The following is an 18,851-nucleotide window of genomic DNA, read 5'->3' as shown; positions in this document are numbered from 1 at the left end:
TTAATATAAATACAGCCAAAAAAATATACCACAATACTAGGCTCTTAATGTTCTTAGGTTAAGTTTAATATAAAAACGATTTCATTAAATATGAACTCTTAAAATGATCAAAAATCATCATTAAAATCATTTTGATCATTACCATTTAACCAAAGTTGACAATTTATCAGATTAAATATAACTCAACAGTAATATTGACTAATATACGAGCATGTCTAATACATACATATTTACAAAAGTACTCAACTCATGAGCAGAAATTCTTAATCATTTTTGATGGTGCGCTTTCTCATGAAGGGATATTTGTGTTTATCCAAATTTTATTGCTCACTTTCGGGTTGTAGGATATAAACTTCAAACTGTTTCGTTGCGTGTCTGTGGGGAGTGACTTAACCCAATCCACCCTTTTTCGATTTGTTTTGGTGTCTCTGGCGTGCGTCAATTTCTCTTCCGAGCGTTCGTCCTGTCAAGGATAATGGGCATACCTTTGCGGCCGCATCGCTTGGCACCCCAAGCAACCACCTGGTGGGTCAGCAACAGGAATAACGACCCAACACGAATCCCGCACACTTGGTCACTTTAACGTTTACCAATATGAAAAACGAATGTGCTTTCTTTATAAATTTCATATACTGTGCAACATCGTTAACCGTTTTTTATCTAAAGTAAAGTAACGTGCATGTCTTTTAAGTAAATAATTTTTTCTAAAAATATATACTTTTTAATATTTATAATTTTGGCCGATCGGTATTAAACATAAGTATTAGCTAGAATTCTATGTTTAAAAAAGGAATTTTAATAGTCTTCAAGTCAATTTAAGTAAATATTTTTGTGTATACCTAAGATAATATATGGTTAACAAATTTTGACTGTTGTCGGTCGTGGTCGCTTCTGTTGTTGGTCCATGTTATTGTTGTCTATCCGAGCGTTGTCGCCGTCCTTAGCAATGTCGATGTGCCGCCGGTTCAAGTGCTCAAGGTGGTGAGGCAAGGGAGGAGGGTAGGGTATGGTGGGGGATTCCCCACATCCCTATTGTCTATTATCTACGCCGTGCACTTCACAGTCACACTTCGCCAAAGGACTCACACAAATAAAAGTACACTGAAAATAATCAAGAACTCAATGTAGGACAACAAATATAGAAAAATTACACAAAAATTACACCAGATTTACAAAAAATATGAAGCAATATTGTTAAATTGCACTTTTATATATATCAAATATTATAAAAATAACGTGGGCTTTAAGTTAACCATATCTTTTATTCTCTCTGGACACACTCAAACTGTGTGCGATGCCGATGGCCGACAGAGTTTTCCGACGAAAAACCGAATTCCGTATTTTCCGCATTGTGTTGTGGGGCAAACAGCGAAGGCAATAGGTTCACATTCAGTGTCAGGTTCAGTCATGAAGTAATGCTGCTCGGGAAAGCACGACGCGTCGCTTTCGGGAAAACCGCGACACATTGCAGTTGTATTTGAGGCAGGCGAGAAAAGTTCACCGGCAAACAGCGACGGCGGCAACAGTTTTTCCTGAAGATAAAACGATGGAAGGATGATGGCTGGGCGCCCATCGTCGGGTGCTGTCGCGCCTCCTCCTCCACCGCCCACCATGCATACAGAAAATTGTCAAAATTAGAAGCCGTTCAATTGAATTTGCTGTGTACTAGCAAAGTGATTTTGTCCCAGTAACTTTCGTCTGTTGTCGAGGAGGAGTATCGACAGCTTAGAGAAGTCCGAAAAAGACTGCAAAATGATGGATTGGGGCATAAGACGTGAGTTATACTTCCAGGGGGATCCACCTATTTATTTTTATTTTTACCCCACCGTTAATGGGCGGTGGTAAACCAGTCAAGTACCCTCTGAGTGCCCCGAAAAGTGTGCTACGAAATCCGTTGCCGAAAGTTTTTCCTTGAACTTTTTTCCAGCTGCATTTTCCAAATACTTTTGTCCCAACTTTTTCGATTTTCGTGTTTGGTCCTTGTGAGTTATTAAGCGGTTGCGGCCTCTGGATTTATTCGTGCTAATTAAGTTGCCAATTTTTCGGTTCTCAGGAAGAACAGCACTGATGTCTTTGGACACTTGGAATTTTTTCCTATTTGGTAGACTTTAGAGAAATCTAAGAAAGTGTTCTAATTGGTGAATGCGTTTTTGACAAATAACAACTAGTGCTGAAACTGGACATAAACCTATTTCAAGTTACAAATTTAAATAGTTCTCGATATCGTTTAAAACTGTATTCTTCTTTTTCATTCCTTTTTATTTGTGAACTTTAATTGAAAGTTTTGTAAAGAGGGTTCATTAATTTGATTTACAACTTTTTTTTTTTGCGACGAATGAAATAAAAACAAGAAAGAAAACAATCCATTTATATACCCTTGCAGTTATTAGCAAAATTAATTGTTCTTTAAAACGACTATATATGGATTTAAATACCTATATGTTTAAAAAAAAAACTGCCAAGAACTTTAATTTGATCTGAATATCATACCGATCATCAAATGTAACCAACAACAAATAAATAATTTGACCCCTAAACGAAAAAAGCGTAAGGTCTTATTGATTATAAATCAATTCCCTAAACGTACTCATCGGGTTCGGAAATCATTTTGTCAAACATAATTAGTTTGAATTAAGTTGGGTTGATTTCTATTGCAAACAAATTTTTACATGCTTCGTTATATTGTTATTGTATTTTTTTTCTTTTTTTTATATTGTGAATAACATTTTTGTCTAGTGTCAAATATAATGAACTCTTGTAAATAAAAAATAAGACAGTAACTTTCCTGTGTTAATAACTAACAATTTAGAAATAATAATGTTTTACTTTCTGGTTTGATCATTATTAAATACAGTTTTAATAAATGAAATGTAAACTTTAAATAATAATAATAAACTGAAATTTCCATATCAGACAAAGTCTATAGAAACTAAAAACGCCTAGGCAAAATGAGTTCTCATAATATCATGTGTGAGATTATTAATTTTGGGAATATCTAATGTCTCGATTACAGGCAAATGATTCGAAATTTTCATGCGAATGCGTATTTTATTCATGGAGACCGAGCGAGCAGGACATTGACCATACACTTGTCCATTGCCCTGGTGACATTTCCTTTCAATGCGGCACAAAATTAACGCTACATTTGTTTTCCCAATAAAAGGGAGAGAAAGAAATGTCGACAGCGACAATAATCATTTGGGAAAGGACGCAGTAGAACAATCTCGGTTAGAAAAGGTCAAACCTAATGAAGCTCAAAAGGCTTTTTCGTAGACTTTGGTCCGTGGCTGCTCATAAATAATTGTTCCCCGCCCGCTGTCACGACCATCCACTATTTTCCCCCCAATTCCCCTCATCTTTCTCTGAAGCTGCCTCTTAAAGTTTGCAAAATGCAGAGCATAATTTGCTGCCTGAATCTTTCTGGGAACTTGGGAGCTGTCGACTTTGTTTCACGCCACACGCTCTACGGTTTTCACCGAAGCTCGAGAAGTGCAGTTTATTTTTGAAGCGAACGCCGCCAGATACTGTAAGCCCGAAGGTCAACGATGGTCCCGGCTGTTGTCCTTTTCCTCCCACAAGGCCGTGTGGGCTGAAATGCGCTTAGACTTTGGGGAAACGTCACTGGAAATTGGGTTAACAATTTGTTCGTATTTTTTTTATTGCTTTCCCGGCATATTGTTATACAATTTTAAAGTGGAAACTCAATTTCATTAGGGAATTCTGTTGTTACCGAAATTAAGGTTGGCAGTCTAAGGGTACAAAATTTCAAAAGTCTTTAAAATCTTTCAAAAGTTTTTTTTTTTTTTAATAAAAGTGTTTTTTTTTTTAAGTTATTCGCAATATCCTTTGATAAAATTTGGTTACTTCCGAAAAAAAATCGTCTAAAGTTATACATTTGGAAGGTAACTAGAAGTTTTTGATCATCTTCACCAAAAGAGTTACAGTCCATCCATTCTGACTTAAAACACTTTAAAAGCTAAGCAGATTGTGTTTGAAAACGAGGCTAATTGAACTTATATGTAAAAAATAAAAAAAAAATGACCACCTTTTATTTTTAACATATATATATATATATATATATATATATATATAAGCAATATGAAACTTCCGGAATAAATTTAAAACAGTTCGGAATAAATAACCATAAAATTTGTATTTCTTATTTATAAAACTATGGTTTTCGAATTTGATTAATTTTAAATTAAGCTTTATTGTATATTTATGGCTACATTTTTTACTTACGAATCTTATAAAATATTTTTGGTTCCCATTCCCAAATTGATTTCTCACATTTATTTTGACATTTTCAATTTCACTCATAGTTTTTGCACAACCGACAGAATCAATCACCAACAGGAACCGACAGCCTGAAGCTGTAATCATCATCATTTACATGCTGCCGCCCCTCAATTTCCTCGCCTTACTTTTTCACATCTCTGCTGCCATTCGCCCACATGTTGGCAGTTAGTCAGTCAGTCAGTCAGTCAGTCAGTCAGTCAGTCAGTCAGTCAGTCAGTCAGTTGCAAAGATGACTAAACAAAATTGTCACAATGCGAACGGAAAATGCTAGTGAGCTCAGAGGACCCTCGAATACCAGAGACAAAGGCAGCAGTCAGGACCAGAGACACATGTCACAGCACTTAAAGAGAGAAACGCTGGCTCCTTGCCAGGATAAGCTCGTATTCCCTCTTCCATTCTCCAATTGAATTATTCAGTCTCGTGATTTTACTTTAGTCCATCCCCAGTCGTTCCTCACTAAAAGGAAATTGCCTATTTATTTATGAGTCGAAGCGGATTAGGAGCCCAAAACGATGCCAGAACGGAAATTAATGATATTAATTTGAGTGTGGTCGGGTGCGTTCCCTGATAGTCGCCAGCAAAGCTTCATAATTGATTTAGGAGTATGTGGATTCCTATATTAATCGCTGTCATAAATAAGGGTTGTACCTCATTTAACCCCATCTTTGCCCAAAACCGGAAAGCTCACAAACCTGTTACTAGATCGTAAACCCTTGCAATTTTGTACTTTTGCGATCGGTAAACCTCTGCATTGCTGATTTTCTGCACCAGGTGGACCTATAATTCCCAACTGGTACTAGCTATTTTTGCATGAGGTGAGCCTAGATTCCATCACTCAGTCTTCCTTGTCTTGGGGAGCAGAAATGTTCAATGAACGTATAGTGAGGACATTGTTGCTGACACCAATGATATTACCCCCGCTCGCCGATCGTTCGCGATTGGAGTTCGGAATTTTTGGACAAGGCTTCCTTACTTTATAGGTAGCCGCCTATTAAATGCATAACAAAACTAAAACCTATTAAGCGACATTAGACATTACTCTTGGGAATAATAACTGTGCGATCTCGTTCGTAGGCCAAAGTTTATTTTATCAACTTGTAGTTAATGAAACTAAATTCAGAATGTTTAATATACATTTAAAATTAAACTTTATATCAAGAATCACAGAAAATTTGACTTCGAGCCAAATATTTAATTCCGATAAACTTTTTTATTCCAAGAAATAAATTTTTTTTCATAGAAAAAATTAAGTAGATTTCTTATAAGGTTTTTTTTTGTTTTATAGTTTTTGACTTAGTCTTTCAAACCAAATGCTGATATTAAATCTAAGACATATTTAAAGTTACGTTGACTAAAATCTCGTTTACTCTTTAGAATTGTGGAAAATATTGCCTTTGCTTAAGTGGCAAGCTTAAAGTTGCGTTTCGGTTTTAAGGTCGAGGGGTGCAGCTATTCCCCATTTTCCAACCAGGCGTGCATTCAGGAAAAAAGTGAAGGCAAAGAAGTCATAAGTTGGGCAACAATAAAGACGTTGACTGTGCGATGCTCGTTATCCGAAAAGTAGCTTCAAGTCTCTCATGTTTTTATGTGCTTGCAGGCGCACATATGTATATCTTGTGTCTTATACTTTTTATTTTCTTTTTTTTTCCTGGCGTGAGTCGGTTGGGCATATTGATTGCCTCAATAAGAAGAAAGCGGAGAGAGAGATGATGTCGGAGCCCGATTGATGGAGTGGATTTGTGTGGTAATGCGTATGCGTATGGAAATAAAAGTGAAAACGAGAGGGAAATGATTGACAGGCGTTTGTGGTTTACTCGCTAAAAGCCCATTATTTCTGTTTTGCTTTCGTAATTCGATAGGTATTTCGACCATAGAAACTTTGTCGACTATTAGGGATTCTAATATTGTTGTAAAACAAGTAATAATTTTATCTGAGCCTTATAAAATACTAACTAAATACCTTACCTAAGTAAATACTATCAAACTATTATTATTATACCCTTTACATTTTTTATTGATATATTTTTGAATTTATTGTTTTATTTATTTAAAAAATGTTTAAACTCAAAAATTCTTCAACGCTTTACGGGGGTGTTCTTCTGTAGAGGCTCGAATTTGAGCTATATCAAAAAAAAAGCACTTGATACTTTTACCATCAGTTTTTTCATCATTTGTTTATTTAACTAAGAAGAGTTCACAAAATAAAAAAAATAATTTTGAATGTCAAAACTATGGAATTACGAAATAAAATTTCGATTTTTAAATTTCTAGACTAGAAGTTTTTATTTTAAAGGTACAACGTTGTTAGTTTATCAATAAAGATTTTGGTTCAGAAAACTTGAACTAGATTTATAATATCGATTTAAAAGGAAGATCATTGTTTGCAAAAAAACTATTGCACTTTTTTTGTATTCATCATATTTTTTATACTTTTATAATCGTGGGGTAGTTACCATTCTATCAAAAATAAAAAAGTTCACCGCATCATTGTCTGTGGTAAGCAGATTCTTTTTAAATTGTAATTAAATTTAAATACATTTTCGATGACTCAGTGCATTCGCACAAAGCTTTTAAGCTTCGCCATTCTAATCAGCTTATCGCACCCAACTGAATCGGACCGCAAACCTCGACCTTGTCCGGTTTTTTAATCCGTCTCTTCAGCAGAGCATCAGCGCATCCATTTGGTTGGACTGGTCGCATTTCGCTGCTGGTTGGAAATCCAAAGGATGTGTGTGCCAGTTCCTTCCTCATTTTGTATCCTGTGTGGAAAAGTTGCTGCTTCAACGGCGGGCACTGCTGTCGTTGCTGGTGTTGGTGTGTCATGCAAAGGACCAAAGAGCAAAACGCACTTGGGCACATACCAACACTAGCACCAAGCTCAAACACTCGCACACCCACTTACTGGCACACATACACCGCACACCCGTTGAAAACATTGTAAACTAAATGTTGTTTTATACACCACTCAGTCACACACACAGTCATAATTTACTCTGCTTGCTTTATGGGCGCTTTAGGGTGTATGTTTGTAGTTGTACCTCGTACGACAAGGATATTATGGACTCTCAAGAACTAGCATATATGTAGTTCCAAAAATGTAATTTTAAATTGTGTTTAAAACTACCAGAATAGCAAGAAACGCGATTTTGTTTTTATTTTAAAATTAAATTTTTGAGTTTCAGGATAACTGACAGGTTCTGATAAACTTAAGAAGATTTTAAACCTTTATTGTTTTGCAGCCAATTTACAAAAAATGTAAAATCTATCTAACCGATCTTAAAAATCTTGAATGTCAATATTTTGTATTTTTCAAAAATCAACTAAAACTTTAACAGAATACAGAACAGAGTATCTCTTAGTCCAAAAACTAGTGCTTGGCGTTCTTACTGAATTTTTTCGTGTCTTATTCATTCATTCACGCACCCAGTCCGACAGTGAGCTAGTCAGCGAAGGACTTTGCCTTTGCGGCATTGCTCATACGCTCAGTGTGCTCTCAGTTATCCTTGCGCGCTGTCAACGCATTGTTGTGGGCGCCCGGCGCCTGGCAGCTCCCGCCCAGGCCTGACTTCCTCCGTGCTCATACGGTTAGTTTGTTAAAAAAATATTATTGAGAAAAATTAATTTAATCTGTGCTTTTTCCTGATGATTTTCCGTCGCGCATCGTGTTTGCGGTTAATCCAAAGTGTCGTGTTGTGTGTGCTTGCGATATTTCTCCTTTCAATTTGGTGGCAATTCATTTAATTTGGTTTTTTTTTTACGTTGTCTGCTGTACTTTGATTTCAATTTATACTTTGTGCCGCATTACCAAGTGTGCAAATTGAATTTTCACACTCAGCTGGTTTTTTGCGTTTTTGTTCAGTACTTTTTTAAGGGCTGAATATGATTCAGGACAACAGCGATTCACTAGGCATAAAAAATGAAATTTTTTTGTGAAAACCTTTATATTAGTATAAAACATACGCGTTTCTAAAGGAACTCGCGGGGCTCACTGCCGGTTGCTCAGTTGCTGAGGACCCGGCCAAAACAAACAGACAAAAATCGATAAATTTCAGGAGCTATTTACAAAAGCTAAACGTTTTTTTCCCCGTGGTCCGATGTGTGTGTGTGATGGTGTGTGTTGGTCATTGTTGGATTTCATTTCAATGGTCAGGACAAGGACGCGACTGCACGGCACAAAAGGACACATCGTCCTGCCTTGTCTGCCGTCATCAATGCTGATTTCGTATGTTCAATATATTGAAGCGTATAAACCCGAAATAAGCAGTTAAAGTCAAAGCGGCAAAATAAGCCAGTGTTAAACAATACAGAAGATTTATTTTTTGTAAATTATTACTCGCTAAAATATGAAATTATTATTAAATTCACATCAACTGACATTTTAAATTATTTATGACAATTGCAAGATTAATGAGTACCCTTGCTAGTACGAAACAGAGGTCATGAGGTTTAAAAACTTAGATAATACCTTCGAAATGTCCCTTTCAAAGAAAACCGTTTACAATGAGTAGGAGTACCATCCACATTCTACGAAATCCAATCAAGATATCAGCTCCTTTCGCTTTCGCTTTCCACCTCCATTTCCATCTCTCGACTTTTCACAATCTCCATTTCCCTGTCCACTGGTCGATGGGATTTCATTCTTGTACTTTTCCTTTCTTTCTTTATTTTTCTCGCTTTCTTAGACTCTGGTAAAATGGAAGACCCCGCGCTTTAGCTTGAGTGTGGCAATTATATTTTTATTGTTTCTGTTGCCAAATTGTCTAGCAAAAATGTTGATAGCCGCCTTGGGCAACACTTGACCAGAATGATGGCTGCCTTAAAACGTCAAAGGAGATTGGCCAAGGGGACTAGGGAGTTAAATTGGTAGGAGGAAAGGCCAATAGATTATTTGATTTTGCGCATCAATTACGATTGCTTCTTTTTATAAACATCTTGGAAAACAAAGTACTTAATGGGGAAACCTTTGTAACAGATATTACTTAAATATTTGTCGCGTTCATGAAAATCAATTAATGGTACAATAACACAAATATTTATTTCACCTACAACCGCTCCTCAAATTATTTTTTGTGACTGCTCAATAATAGATTCTTTACATTCAAAAAAATATCTCGGTTAGTTAATAGCTATTTCCCGCATTTTATTTTTATAGCAAAGTTTTTAAACTAACAAAATTTTTTATATAATTAAGCCGAAATTTGCCAAAAACCCATGTCTCAACTTAGTTTTAATTGACCCATCATAGCAAACTTTTAAACATAATTAAATACAATTTCACCGAAAATTCAAAATTAAACTTTGCTTTGATTGACCCATTTGAGGAAAGCAACATCTGATTTAAACTTCTGCATAAATGCAACAAATTCCAATAATAGTTATCGCAAAATGACCGTTAGTTGAGTAAAGTTTATATAATGTTTGTTGGGGCTTACACGAGGATTCAACTATGCTCCGTGCCGCCTGTCCATTGCAGTCGTCCGTTTCTGGTCAAAGGAGGAAAACTTCTTGCATGAGAGGAAAACTTGGCTCATTAAATTTTCATTGTTTTAATTTGCCCAACGTGAAAAGCGCCCTCCTGTCACCCATTTGTGGGAAAGGAAAAGGGAAACGGTGTGGTTGAGAGTGCGGTTCAGTGGCTGGAGTTTTCTATGTGGACGTGCCTGGGCGGAGATGTGGGCCCACCGGTTTCTTCGGTTTCCAGAGTCAAAGCCGCCACGTTTTACGACTAATTTGGCTAATTTGAGAGCTCAGGCTGCTGCTGCTGCTGCTGCTGCTGGTAAAATCAATCTCAGTCAATTAGGCCAAACAAAAGAGCGCTTTTCCCCTCTGCATCTCTCCAACATTAGTTCGAGCGAACATTGAAAAGATTTTCTATTTCTAAAATATTTATCTTTTTTTCTTACACATTACCATTTTAATTAAATTACTGAGGGAGTTCTATTCGCATTCTGGCAAGCTCTACTGCCAGGTCTGAAGCAAAAGTTTCCGTTTTCTGCCGTTTGTTCGACTAATTAAAAACAGCATAGCAAAATAGACGCGAATGGTGAATACCCTTTGAAAGATACCACAGAACCTAAAACTTTGGGAAACTGTTTCTGGGGTTTGGCTTTTATATAATGATGTTCATTCCTTTATGCATCGTTTATTTGTTTTATTTTCTATTCTACTTATTCTACCAAAGGTTTTGGTATATTTCATATTATTCATATTTCAAGCAGGAAAGCTTCTGCTTGGCTATGACCCAAGACCAGTAAGGACATTTTTCCTGATTTATACTTACAAAATGCCCTTCCAACCAACTTGACTGAGGACCTGCCGCAACCCACTTCCTGCTTTTCTAATCGCTTTGGCCATTAGGGCACAAGCTGTACTAATAAAAATTAATGCGCATATCGCTTGGTGGCGCCAGCTTCCACTTTGCCTGGCACACAGGGAATCCACAGTTTTGTGGATTACCTAACGGGCAAGCAGTGGGTGGGTGCTACCTATCCTGGCGCGGACTCTGCCCGAGTCAGTCACTCAACTCGTTATGCAATTTCCCTGCATTGTTTTTTCCCTCCGTGAAATGCCCCCCTCCCTTATTTTCCATCCTTTGTGCTCTGTTGCCAATTTATTCGCACTTATGCACGTGCATACAGCCACACACAAGGATAGTCGGAGGTTTCACACATGATCCTGGCACTTTGTTGGCCGAATCAATTTCATGGCTCGTTCGCCCTCGCCCTTGCACGAACCTCCCTTGTCTCCCTTACCTCACTTACCTACCGTAACCCCACCCACCCACAGTCCATTCCCGCATCTCCTCCCTTTGATGGCTTTTGCAATTTGCTCGTTTTCTTGTGTCAACAATGGTGGCAGTGGTGAGTGGATGGGTGAATCCACCTTTGCTCCGGCCAAGCTGTTGACCAAGTAGGAACAATTAAAATGATTTTTCTGGCATCCGTATGGCACTGCACTTTATCAATGTGCCTCTCGTTTCTGCTTTCCAAATGTCAAGAGCCAAGGACGAAATGTTGTTTGCTAGAATTAAAGCACAAGTGCACTTAAAAAAATACTTTTGTTTTGGTAAAAATTATTATTAAAAAATTTTTTATTATTTTTAAAATTGCTGAAAGAAAAATCTTAAAAACGATTCCTGGCCTCCAAATAGAATGTCAATCATTATCCGTATGCAGAGGCTTAAACTTCGACCTTTTTTTTATTTGTGTCGATGGGAACGGAACTAAAGTCCTGTTTCTATCTGCATGCCAAATGAGGGGCACTACTTCAATTGCCAGTCGAGTAACCTGTCTACCAGTGTCGAACTTGTCGATTTACTGATTGATTTACAATTGTATGTCGTGCATGGTTTAGTCATATATTATACGGTCTGGTGAACACGATTATTTGGAGCTGTCAATACCAGTTAGAAAAGAAAGTTTCTAAGTAGATTGGGGTTAAGAAAATTTACTTAAAAAACTTAAAGCGTAAAAGTCAAATATGTATAACTAGGAAAATACATATTAAAAATGAGAAGCTAGCAATTAAGGAAATTATCTGAACAATATTAAGAGCTCTCTTAGCTTCGCTTACATGGTTAAGTCTTGTTTTACTGACAGAAACCATGGACTTGTTCAGTCCTTTTTGTAACATGACAATGTTTCTTGGTTTTTATTATCTTTCAACAATTTCTGGAGTTCGTGTAAGAAGTTTGAAAAATTGTAACACAACTTTTTTAGTGTCAGCTGGTTTAAAACAATTATTTAAAAAGAAACGACTGAAGTAGAACAGTTTCAAACCATTAAAACGGAATTATTTAAATGGATAAATTTAATAATTAGTAATAAATAAAATGAAAAACTAAAATGATAAACAAATATAAATTCTATAAAGCAACTTTTAGGGTTAATTCCAAAGCCAAAGTTTGGCTTCCACACATGGAAGTGAACCCCTTTAAATCCTCTGATCAACTTCTTCGCCTGACTTGCTATCAAGCAACTAGACTCGTCCATCTATCCCTCGGCTTAAATCCAAACAAGTTGCAATCCAAACAGGGAGATTATTCAGTCATCCCGGTCAAGGCTCTCTCGACATGAAGTATATGAAGCGTGTTCATGTTTTTGGCTACTTTTCCTTAAGCTATGGCTGCCTTTTTGTTTGCCTTATGTTTGGTGGCACCCCACATTTTTGAGTTGATTATTCTGTGAGCGCCCAGAAAGTTGTCGGTAAAGTTTTCCTCAACGGCAACAAAACAAGGCAAAAACGAAGGCCGGACCCTTAAGCCATGTGTGTAAGCCATATATTAATAACAAGTCTGTCCCAACAACGTCGACAAATACACAAAATCACAGATGTGGCTCTTTTGGTTTCGCAAAGAAGGTATAATACAATATGAATACAATTCATTAAGTTTTCTATGTTTTCTATGTTTTCATTTAACAATTCTCGTCCTTGTACTTTATTCTGGTTTGAATTTCTGTTTTTACTGCTGTTTGTGAAAGTTTATTTAAATTGAAAGTGTAGCTAGATTTCCCTGGAGTTTCTATCCCATTCCCATATTCTCTAGACCGCTCCCCTCTTACTAATAAGCTGCGCATGCCACGCCCATGTCATGCCTTATTTAGCCTGCATTGCCCAAATGTCTTTGGCACATGCCAAGTCTGGTTTGCATCTTGCCACCATCTGCTGCAATTTGCCCCAAAACCAGGGAGGTTAAAGCAAGGGAGGTCGAAAAACGGGGTAGGATGGTGCTGCTGTAACTGCCATCACATTTTGCATGCTTCGTTAAGCATTCTGTGCAATAAACAACAGCAGCATCAGCCAAAAAGAGAGTATATTGAGACACCTGGAATGTATGGTCCAAACAAAAATGAGGTTACTGTAAATTATAACTAGTGTTTAACAAACTTATTAAAACTTACTAGGATAAGGAAAATCCAATAATTTTTTTAGTGTTTGGATTGTTTTTTAGCTGGATTTTTAACTGGACTCACAAAAATATTTTCTTTTATGACGGTAATATATTCCAGAGTTCAAAATGTGTTGTGTGAGTGTACGCTGCTGATTTGTTTTTGGTGTTGTCGTCTATGAAAAGTTACGGAATGTTGTATATACATTTTCGTATCGTAGCAAGCGAAATCTTGCCACTGAACCGACTGCCAGTCAGTCAGTCGTTCAGTTATTCCGTCAGCCAAAGTGTTTGGATATATGTGCATTGTACATATATATTCATCGCTTGATCTCCCGCCAGAATGGTGGATTATTTTTCGCTAGCTCGCAAAATGAACATCTAAAATCGAGACTGAAATTGATGATGCAGCCCGAATTGGATTTCATTTTCTGAATTTCTATATCGCCTTTGTTACTTCCGGCGCAAACTGATGCTATGCGATTGTGGAGAGCGTTTGGCGGTTCCAACACTAGTGGTTTATATATTGGATATGAAATAATTATATACCATTTTCATTATGCATACTTTTGTATTTTCTTTCAAATTATAAAATATAATGACTATCTTACTTTGATATTTTTAAATTTGTTTTATATTAGAAAGAATCCATTATATTTCTATAAAGTGAATAAAAAACGGCATTATTAAATTAAATTAGTTTAAAACGACTTAACTTGTATCATAAAATAAATTTTGCTGCCTTATAAATAAGATTTATTTTAGTAAAAAATAATATACATACCAAAAATGGTTATCTAAAAAATTAAAATAGAAAAAAAAAGATAAGATATAGAATTAAAACACGTATATCAATATTTTTTGCCTCGACTGTCATGCCAATCACCATCCATTTGAGTGGCAGAGATTTCAAATTTTGCCTCACTCAGCCTAAACTGCACTTTCGAGCGAGACACAAAAGACAAAAGGCGGCCAAAAAAGTTGCGGCTGCATTTTTTTTTTTTTTATTTGTTCATTAGCCCCGTGAATATTTGAATACCGTTTTAAACCATGAACATAAGTAAATGTAACTATGAGTTGAACGTAAACTCCAACTTATATACTGTTGCTGTTTATATTTTTCAGGCTCCATCATGTTCCATGTGCGGCGCCGTCCAGCGGACTCACAGCCCCGGAGACGAAAGAAAAAACCACTGGGGGCCGCCAATGGGGCCAACCATATATCCGGCGACCGTGAGGGTCCCGTCCTGGTGGAAGTGACGCACAGTGGCGATGGTGGGCGGCGCATCAAGCTGGGCAGCGATCCCGTGGAGGTGGGATCGGCGAATACCAATTGCCTGCAGTTGTTCGGACCCTCGATCCAGCCGAGGCATTGCCTCATTTCGCTGCTGGAGGGCGTTTGTACGGTGACCCCTCTGCATACCGATGCCCTGACCTTTGTCAACGGCCACCACATCAGTCAGCCGACCATTCTGCATGTAAGTTGAAAAGTTGCGACAAAATGCACAAAGCACCGATACAATCATTTCATTACATATAGAAACAAAGATAAATTTACAGATTAATACAGTTTCACTTCCAAGAACAATTTTAGGTAGAAAATGTTAACTAAATTAGTATACTTATCACCTAATTATGTTTTTTTTGTTGTGACGGTGGATGGATTTAATCCCATACCATAAGAAAGAAAGATTTTAAACCTTTTTATTTAACATTTATTGGATTATACACGAATTTTATTATTTCAATTTTAATATGTATGTACTGTATTTAATTTCTTTATGCTTCTTACCTATAGCGGCCTTATGAAATAGTCTTCCAGTTCTTGTAATCTTAAAAAAGTTTTCTATCTGTATCTCGAGGTTTACTTTTATTAGCAAAAGCTTGGTTTTCATCATTTTAAGTTTGGATCCCAAGATGATAATTTTGTTGTTAAGAAAATTTAATTAAAAATATTAATTTGAATTTAATGGAATCTATGTATATGAAAATAACTTTTGTTGGTATAGACGTTATATAATTTAATCATTTTTTTATTATGTTTTTGTTTTATCATCAGATTATAACAGATCCCTCCCCAGTGCATATTATGTTTTTTGGTGTGACTTTTTATCCAAGTCTTCCATTAACTAATTGCGAATAATTCTGTCTAATTAGTTGCATTTTCGTGCTCGTCACCCGAGGCGTATGCTTAATTTGACGGCAGCAGGCAATGTTGCGAAGCAACGTTTTACCATTGACCTTGACCCGGTTGAAGTTTAAAGGGTTTTAAAAGCTGCCAAATTCCATTCCGCTGTTACACTTGTCCTTTTTCATTCATTTGTAAGATTTTCGTGACATTGTCTGAGAAGGTCCAAGCCAATAATCTTCTTGGCTTATAGAGACAACTTTCGAAGATAAATTAGTGTTGGATTTTGACCCACACTTTATAGCTAAGTACTTTAAAGCTAAACAGGGAACACAATTTAACGAAAGTAAATGGGTTGAAACGGACATTTGTTTTATAATTATTTTAAAATAAATAAATAATTAAGTTCAATTTAAAATCTTTATTATAAAAGAAAAAATTGAATTCAAATATCTGAAAAACCAATTTGTGTATTTAAAAAATCAAGATCTATGAGAAAATTTTATTTAATAAGACTTCAAAGGTTGTTCAATTCATGGTGTGATTAAATATATCCTTAATATTCATAATTTAAGGACAAAAATAAAGCACTTAGTAAATTTTAAAGATAAGCAAGAGATTAAGAAAAGTTAATTAAAAAACACGCCAAGGCCGAATTTACCTTTTTTCAATGAATTTCAATGAATTTTAAAGCACACGTCGTCGAACTCAAGCCGCATTGAGTTTAAATTTTCAATTCCCATTCATTTGCACTTCAAGTTCATTATCAGCTTTGAGTTCGAGTTGGAAAAGCAATAAAAAAAACCGATACCAATGTGCCAGGGTGTATACATTCCACAAGCTTTGATTTATCTTTTGTTTTGACAACTTTTCAACACAGAACGGAAACACAAACAAAGTACGACAGCGACAACTACAACAACTGGAAAAATGAATCAAATTGGCTTTCGGCGTTCTCACGCATTAGCGGAAAAGTCAGAGGGAACGCCATGAAAAAAAAAGGAAATTTGTCAGCTTGTATTTTATGCCTTTTTCTCTGTTGTTTTTGACTTTCCGCTTGACAAATTTAAAACCAAATGAAAAGAGAAAAGTTTTGATTCTCCCGTATCTTCTGTATAAAACTGAAGCACAGATAAGCTCCCAGTTCGACAATAACCTCAAACTGTCATTGGGGAATTTCCCTGGAAAAAAGAATATATATATTATTTTCTTTTTTCGAAATTTAACAAGAGCAATTTAGAAACTTACATCTTCTGTCATTGGCTTTGTAAGCTCCCCTTTATTATTGCACGGAATTAATGTTTTCTTTTTTGAATTGGCAGATTGGGGTTGGCTGCGGTTCGATGAACCTAAACAAAAAGTAATGCAAATCGAATGCTTTTCTGGTTTGTGTATGCTAAAGATTTGTTCACCAAGCTAATCAGCATTAGAGGGGCAACACAAACAAACGCAAAAATAGATAACCAGAAAAAAGCAACAAAATTAACAAAAATCTCGATTTGAATCTCCCCCCAGAGAGGGGCGTCTCTGTTTGCTAGTTCTGATTTCAAAACGCCCCGAAAATTGTTCAACCGCTGACTCAGTGGCCCAGAATCTGTCACTCAGTGTGCTTCACTCTTTCTCCGCGGTGTACAATTTAAAAAAAAAAAAATAGCCACACTTAATTACATTTATTAAATCACTTACATGGTTTGTAACACATTAACCCTCGTCACATCGGATGTAAATATAATTAATTCATATGTGTTTCGTAATTGCCATCCACAGAACGGTTCGGTTGTTATGTTTGGACGCGTGGCCTCGTACCGTTTCCTCGATTCTCCCACGGATGGGCGCTATAATCTCGCTCTGTCGCAATCCCAACTGGACTCAGCATGTCTCTACGAAAGGTGAGTAAGCGCCAGAAATTTAATACGTCAAGATTTTAGTGAAATTATTTGTGCTACGCTAGCGCTTTATCTGCCAAATGCTTTGTTAGCGATTGTTATGTGATTGTTTTAATTCTTTTTTTGGTTTCTTTAATAAAATTCGTTTTGATTTTGATACAGCATAGTGAATACAATTTATTGGAATGTTACGATTTTCGTTAACACAGCAAATTAGAAAAATATATTTTTTTCCATTTTCGCATTTTAAATCTTGATTTTAAGTCACAAGTTGCTACATAATAAATTGTCTCAAAGCTGCATAATTAGAAAGCTAATTTTCTGAGAAATGTAGCAAACAGAAAATTTCCCCCATTTGCAGTTCTGAATGGCCAAACCCCACTTAAGGCCAGACTCACGTATTCTCTTTATGAATAGCCAGTTGTAAATTTAAAACCATTTAATTCACTTTAGGTGAGACATTTAAAAATGTTTGAAATTAATTCAAAGGTGTTTCTTTTTGTATGCTTCGCGTTTATTCATATTTATGTATTTTTTTTTTGTTTATTTACACGCCTTATTGTGCTGTTCGTTTATGTTTCGTTACGTGTTGTTTGTTTTTATTGTTTGTGTAAAACATTAATCTCATGCACTCACCAAACCGAAAAAATTACCCAACAAATATGCAAAACAATTTGCACAAACCCACACACTCACCTGAACACCACCATTCGTCGCAACACAACAATGCAAATACCACACGTACAATATGGCAGTCGCTCTCCCACATCCCCGGGATCATGGAACGATGAGGATGGAGCCCTGAGTTCGGTGGGTATTTGATTAAAACGCTTTCCTATTATTTTCTCTACCATTTTTTTTAAATGTTTTAATCGTTTTGTAGACCCACAAAAGCGACTACGACCATCACCAGCAGTCGAATCAATCCAGTGCATATCACAATAACAATAATAACTCCAGTGATCTTCCAATGAGCAGCACGCTGAGGGACGTGGTGGATAGTAAGGGTGGGCAGGATCAAGTGGCCAACTCGGGCAACTACGATGGTCAAAGTCTGGAGGGTAACCTGGAGAACGAGACCAAGTCAATTTCGAGCATGAAATCAGGTGGTTCCAACAGCCAAGATCGGTAAGATTCAATCCATCCATTCGATCCATCTGTGCATACCTTAAAATAAACATTCTATCTTCGAAATATACAGGAAAGCCAACACAAGTTCCCATACACATTAATCATTGAGCAATCGAAATATGCATAATTGTATATATATTCACTGTCTGATTAACTTTTTAATTTTGTTCAATATTTTGTGTGCGCTTTAGACTTGTGCAAATTTATACTTTTACCCTTTGCAATGTCTGCTTTTCATATTGTAAATTTAATTTGTTTTTCTGTTGTACCGTGTTTTACTAATCAAATAACCCTCTTCGATACGTAGGTCACCCAAAATGGTCGGCTCTGGTCTTTTGGCCGGAGGTGGGAGTGGTTCCGGCGACGCCCAGGGACAGGAACCCATTCTGCCGGCTGTCCTAGAGTTCCCAGAAACGCATCAGGAACTCTTTCTGCGTCACATTATCAGTGAGCTGGATGTGAATGTTCCGCACTTTAAGCTGGCACCCGTCTACTCACTTTATCTGTGTGCCAGGTTTGT

At 36.5% G+C, this 18,851-nt stretch overlaps 1 protein-coding gene and 1 non-coding gene across 8 annotated transcripts in view; both read left to right on the top strand.

Moving 5' to 3' along the window:
* LOC108141044 (afadin) overlaps positions 1 to 18,851 on the top strand; it is a 51,446-nt gene that overhangs the window by 20,421 nt on the left and 12,174 nt on the right. For 5 of the 7 annotated variants that reach the window (XM_041709667.1, XM_041709665.1, XM_041709666.1 and 2 more), the window contains 5 exons: positions 14,312 to 14,664; positions 17,082 to 17,203; positions 17,956 to 18,010; positions 18,084 to 18,328; positions 18,639 to 18,845. In XM_041709667.1, coding sequence (XP_041565601.1) covers positions 14,312 to 14,664; positions 17,082 to 17,203; positions 17,956 to 18,010; positions 18,084 to 18,328; positions 18,639 to 18,845 — 982 coding nt within the window. Of the gene's footprint in view, positions 1 to 1,737; positions 1,775 to 14,311; positions 14,665 to 17,081; positions 17,204 to 17,955; positions 18,011 to 18,083; positions 18,329 to 18,638; positions 18,846 to 18,851 lie in introns of those variants that run through there. The other 2 variants (XM_041709670.1, XM_041709668.1) reach the window with 2 other exon arrangements.
* On the top strand, positions 5,138 to 5,261 carry LOC121467643. Its single transcript, XR_005977718.1, has one exon. It is a non-coding gene; the product is annotated as a U4atac minor spliceosomal RNA (small nuclear RNA).

The sequence above is a fragment of the Drosophila elegans genome, unplaced genomic scaffold (assembly GCF_018152505.1).
Source record: "Drosophila elegans isolate 14027-0461.03 unplaced genomic scaffold, ASM1815250v1 contig_476, whole genome shotgun sequence".
NCBI classification, from domain to species: domain Eukaryota; kingdom Metazoa; phylum Arthropoda; class Insecta; order Diptera; family Drosophilidae; genus Drosophila; species Drosophila elegans.
Note: the sequence above shows the minus strand (reverse complement) of the source record. Positions and strands in the feature narration are given on the sequence as shown.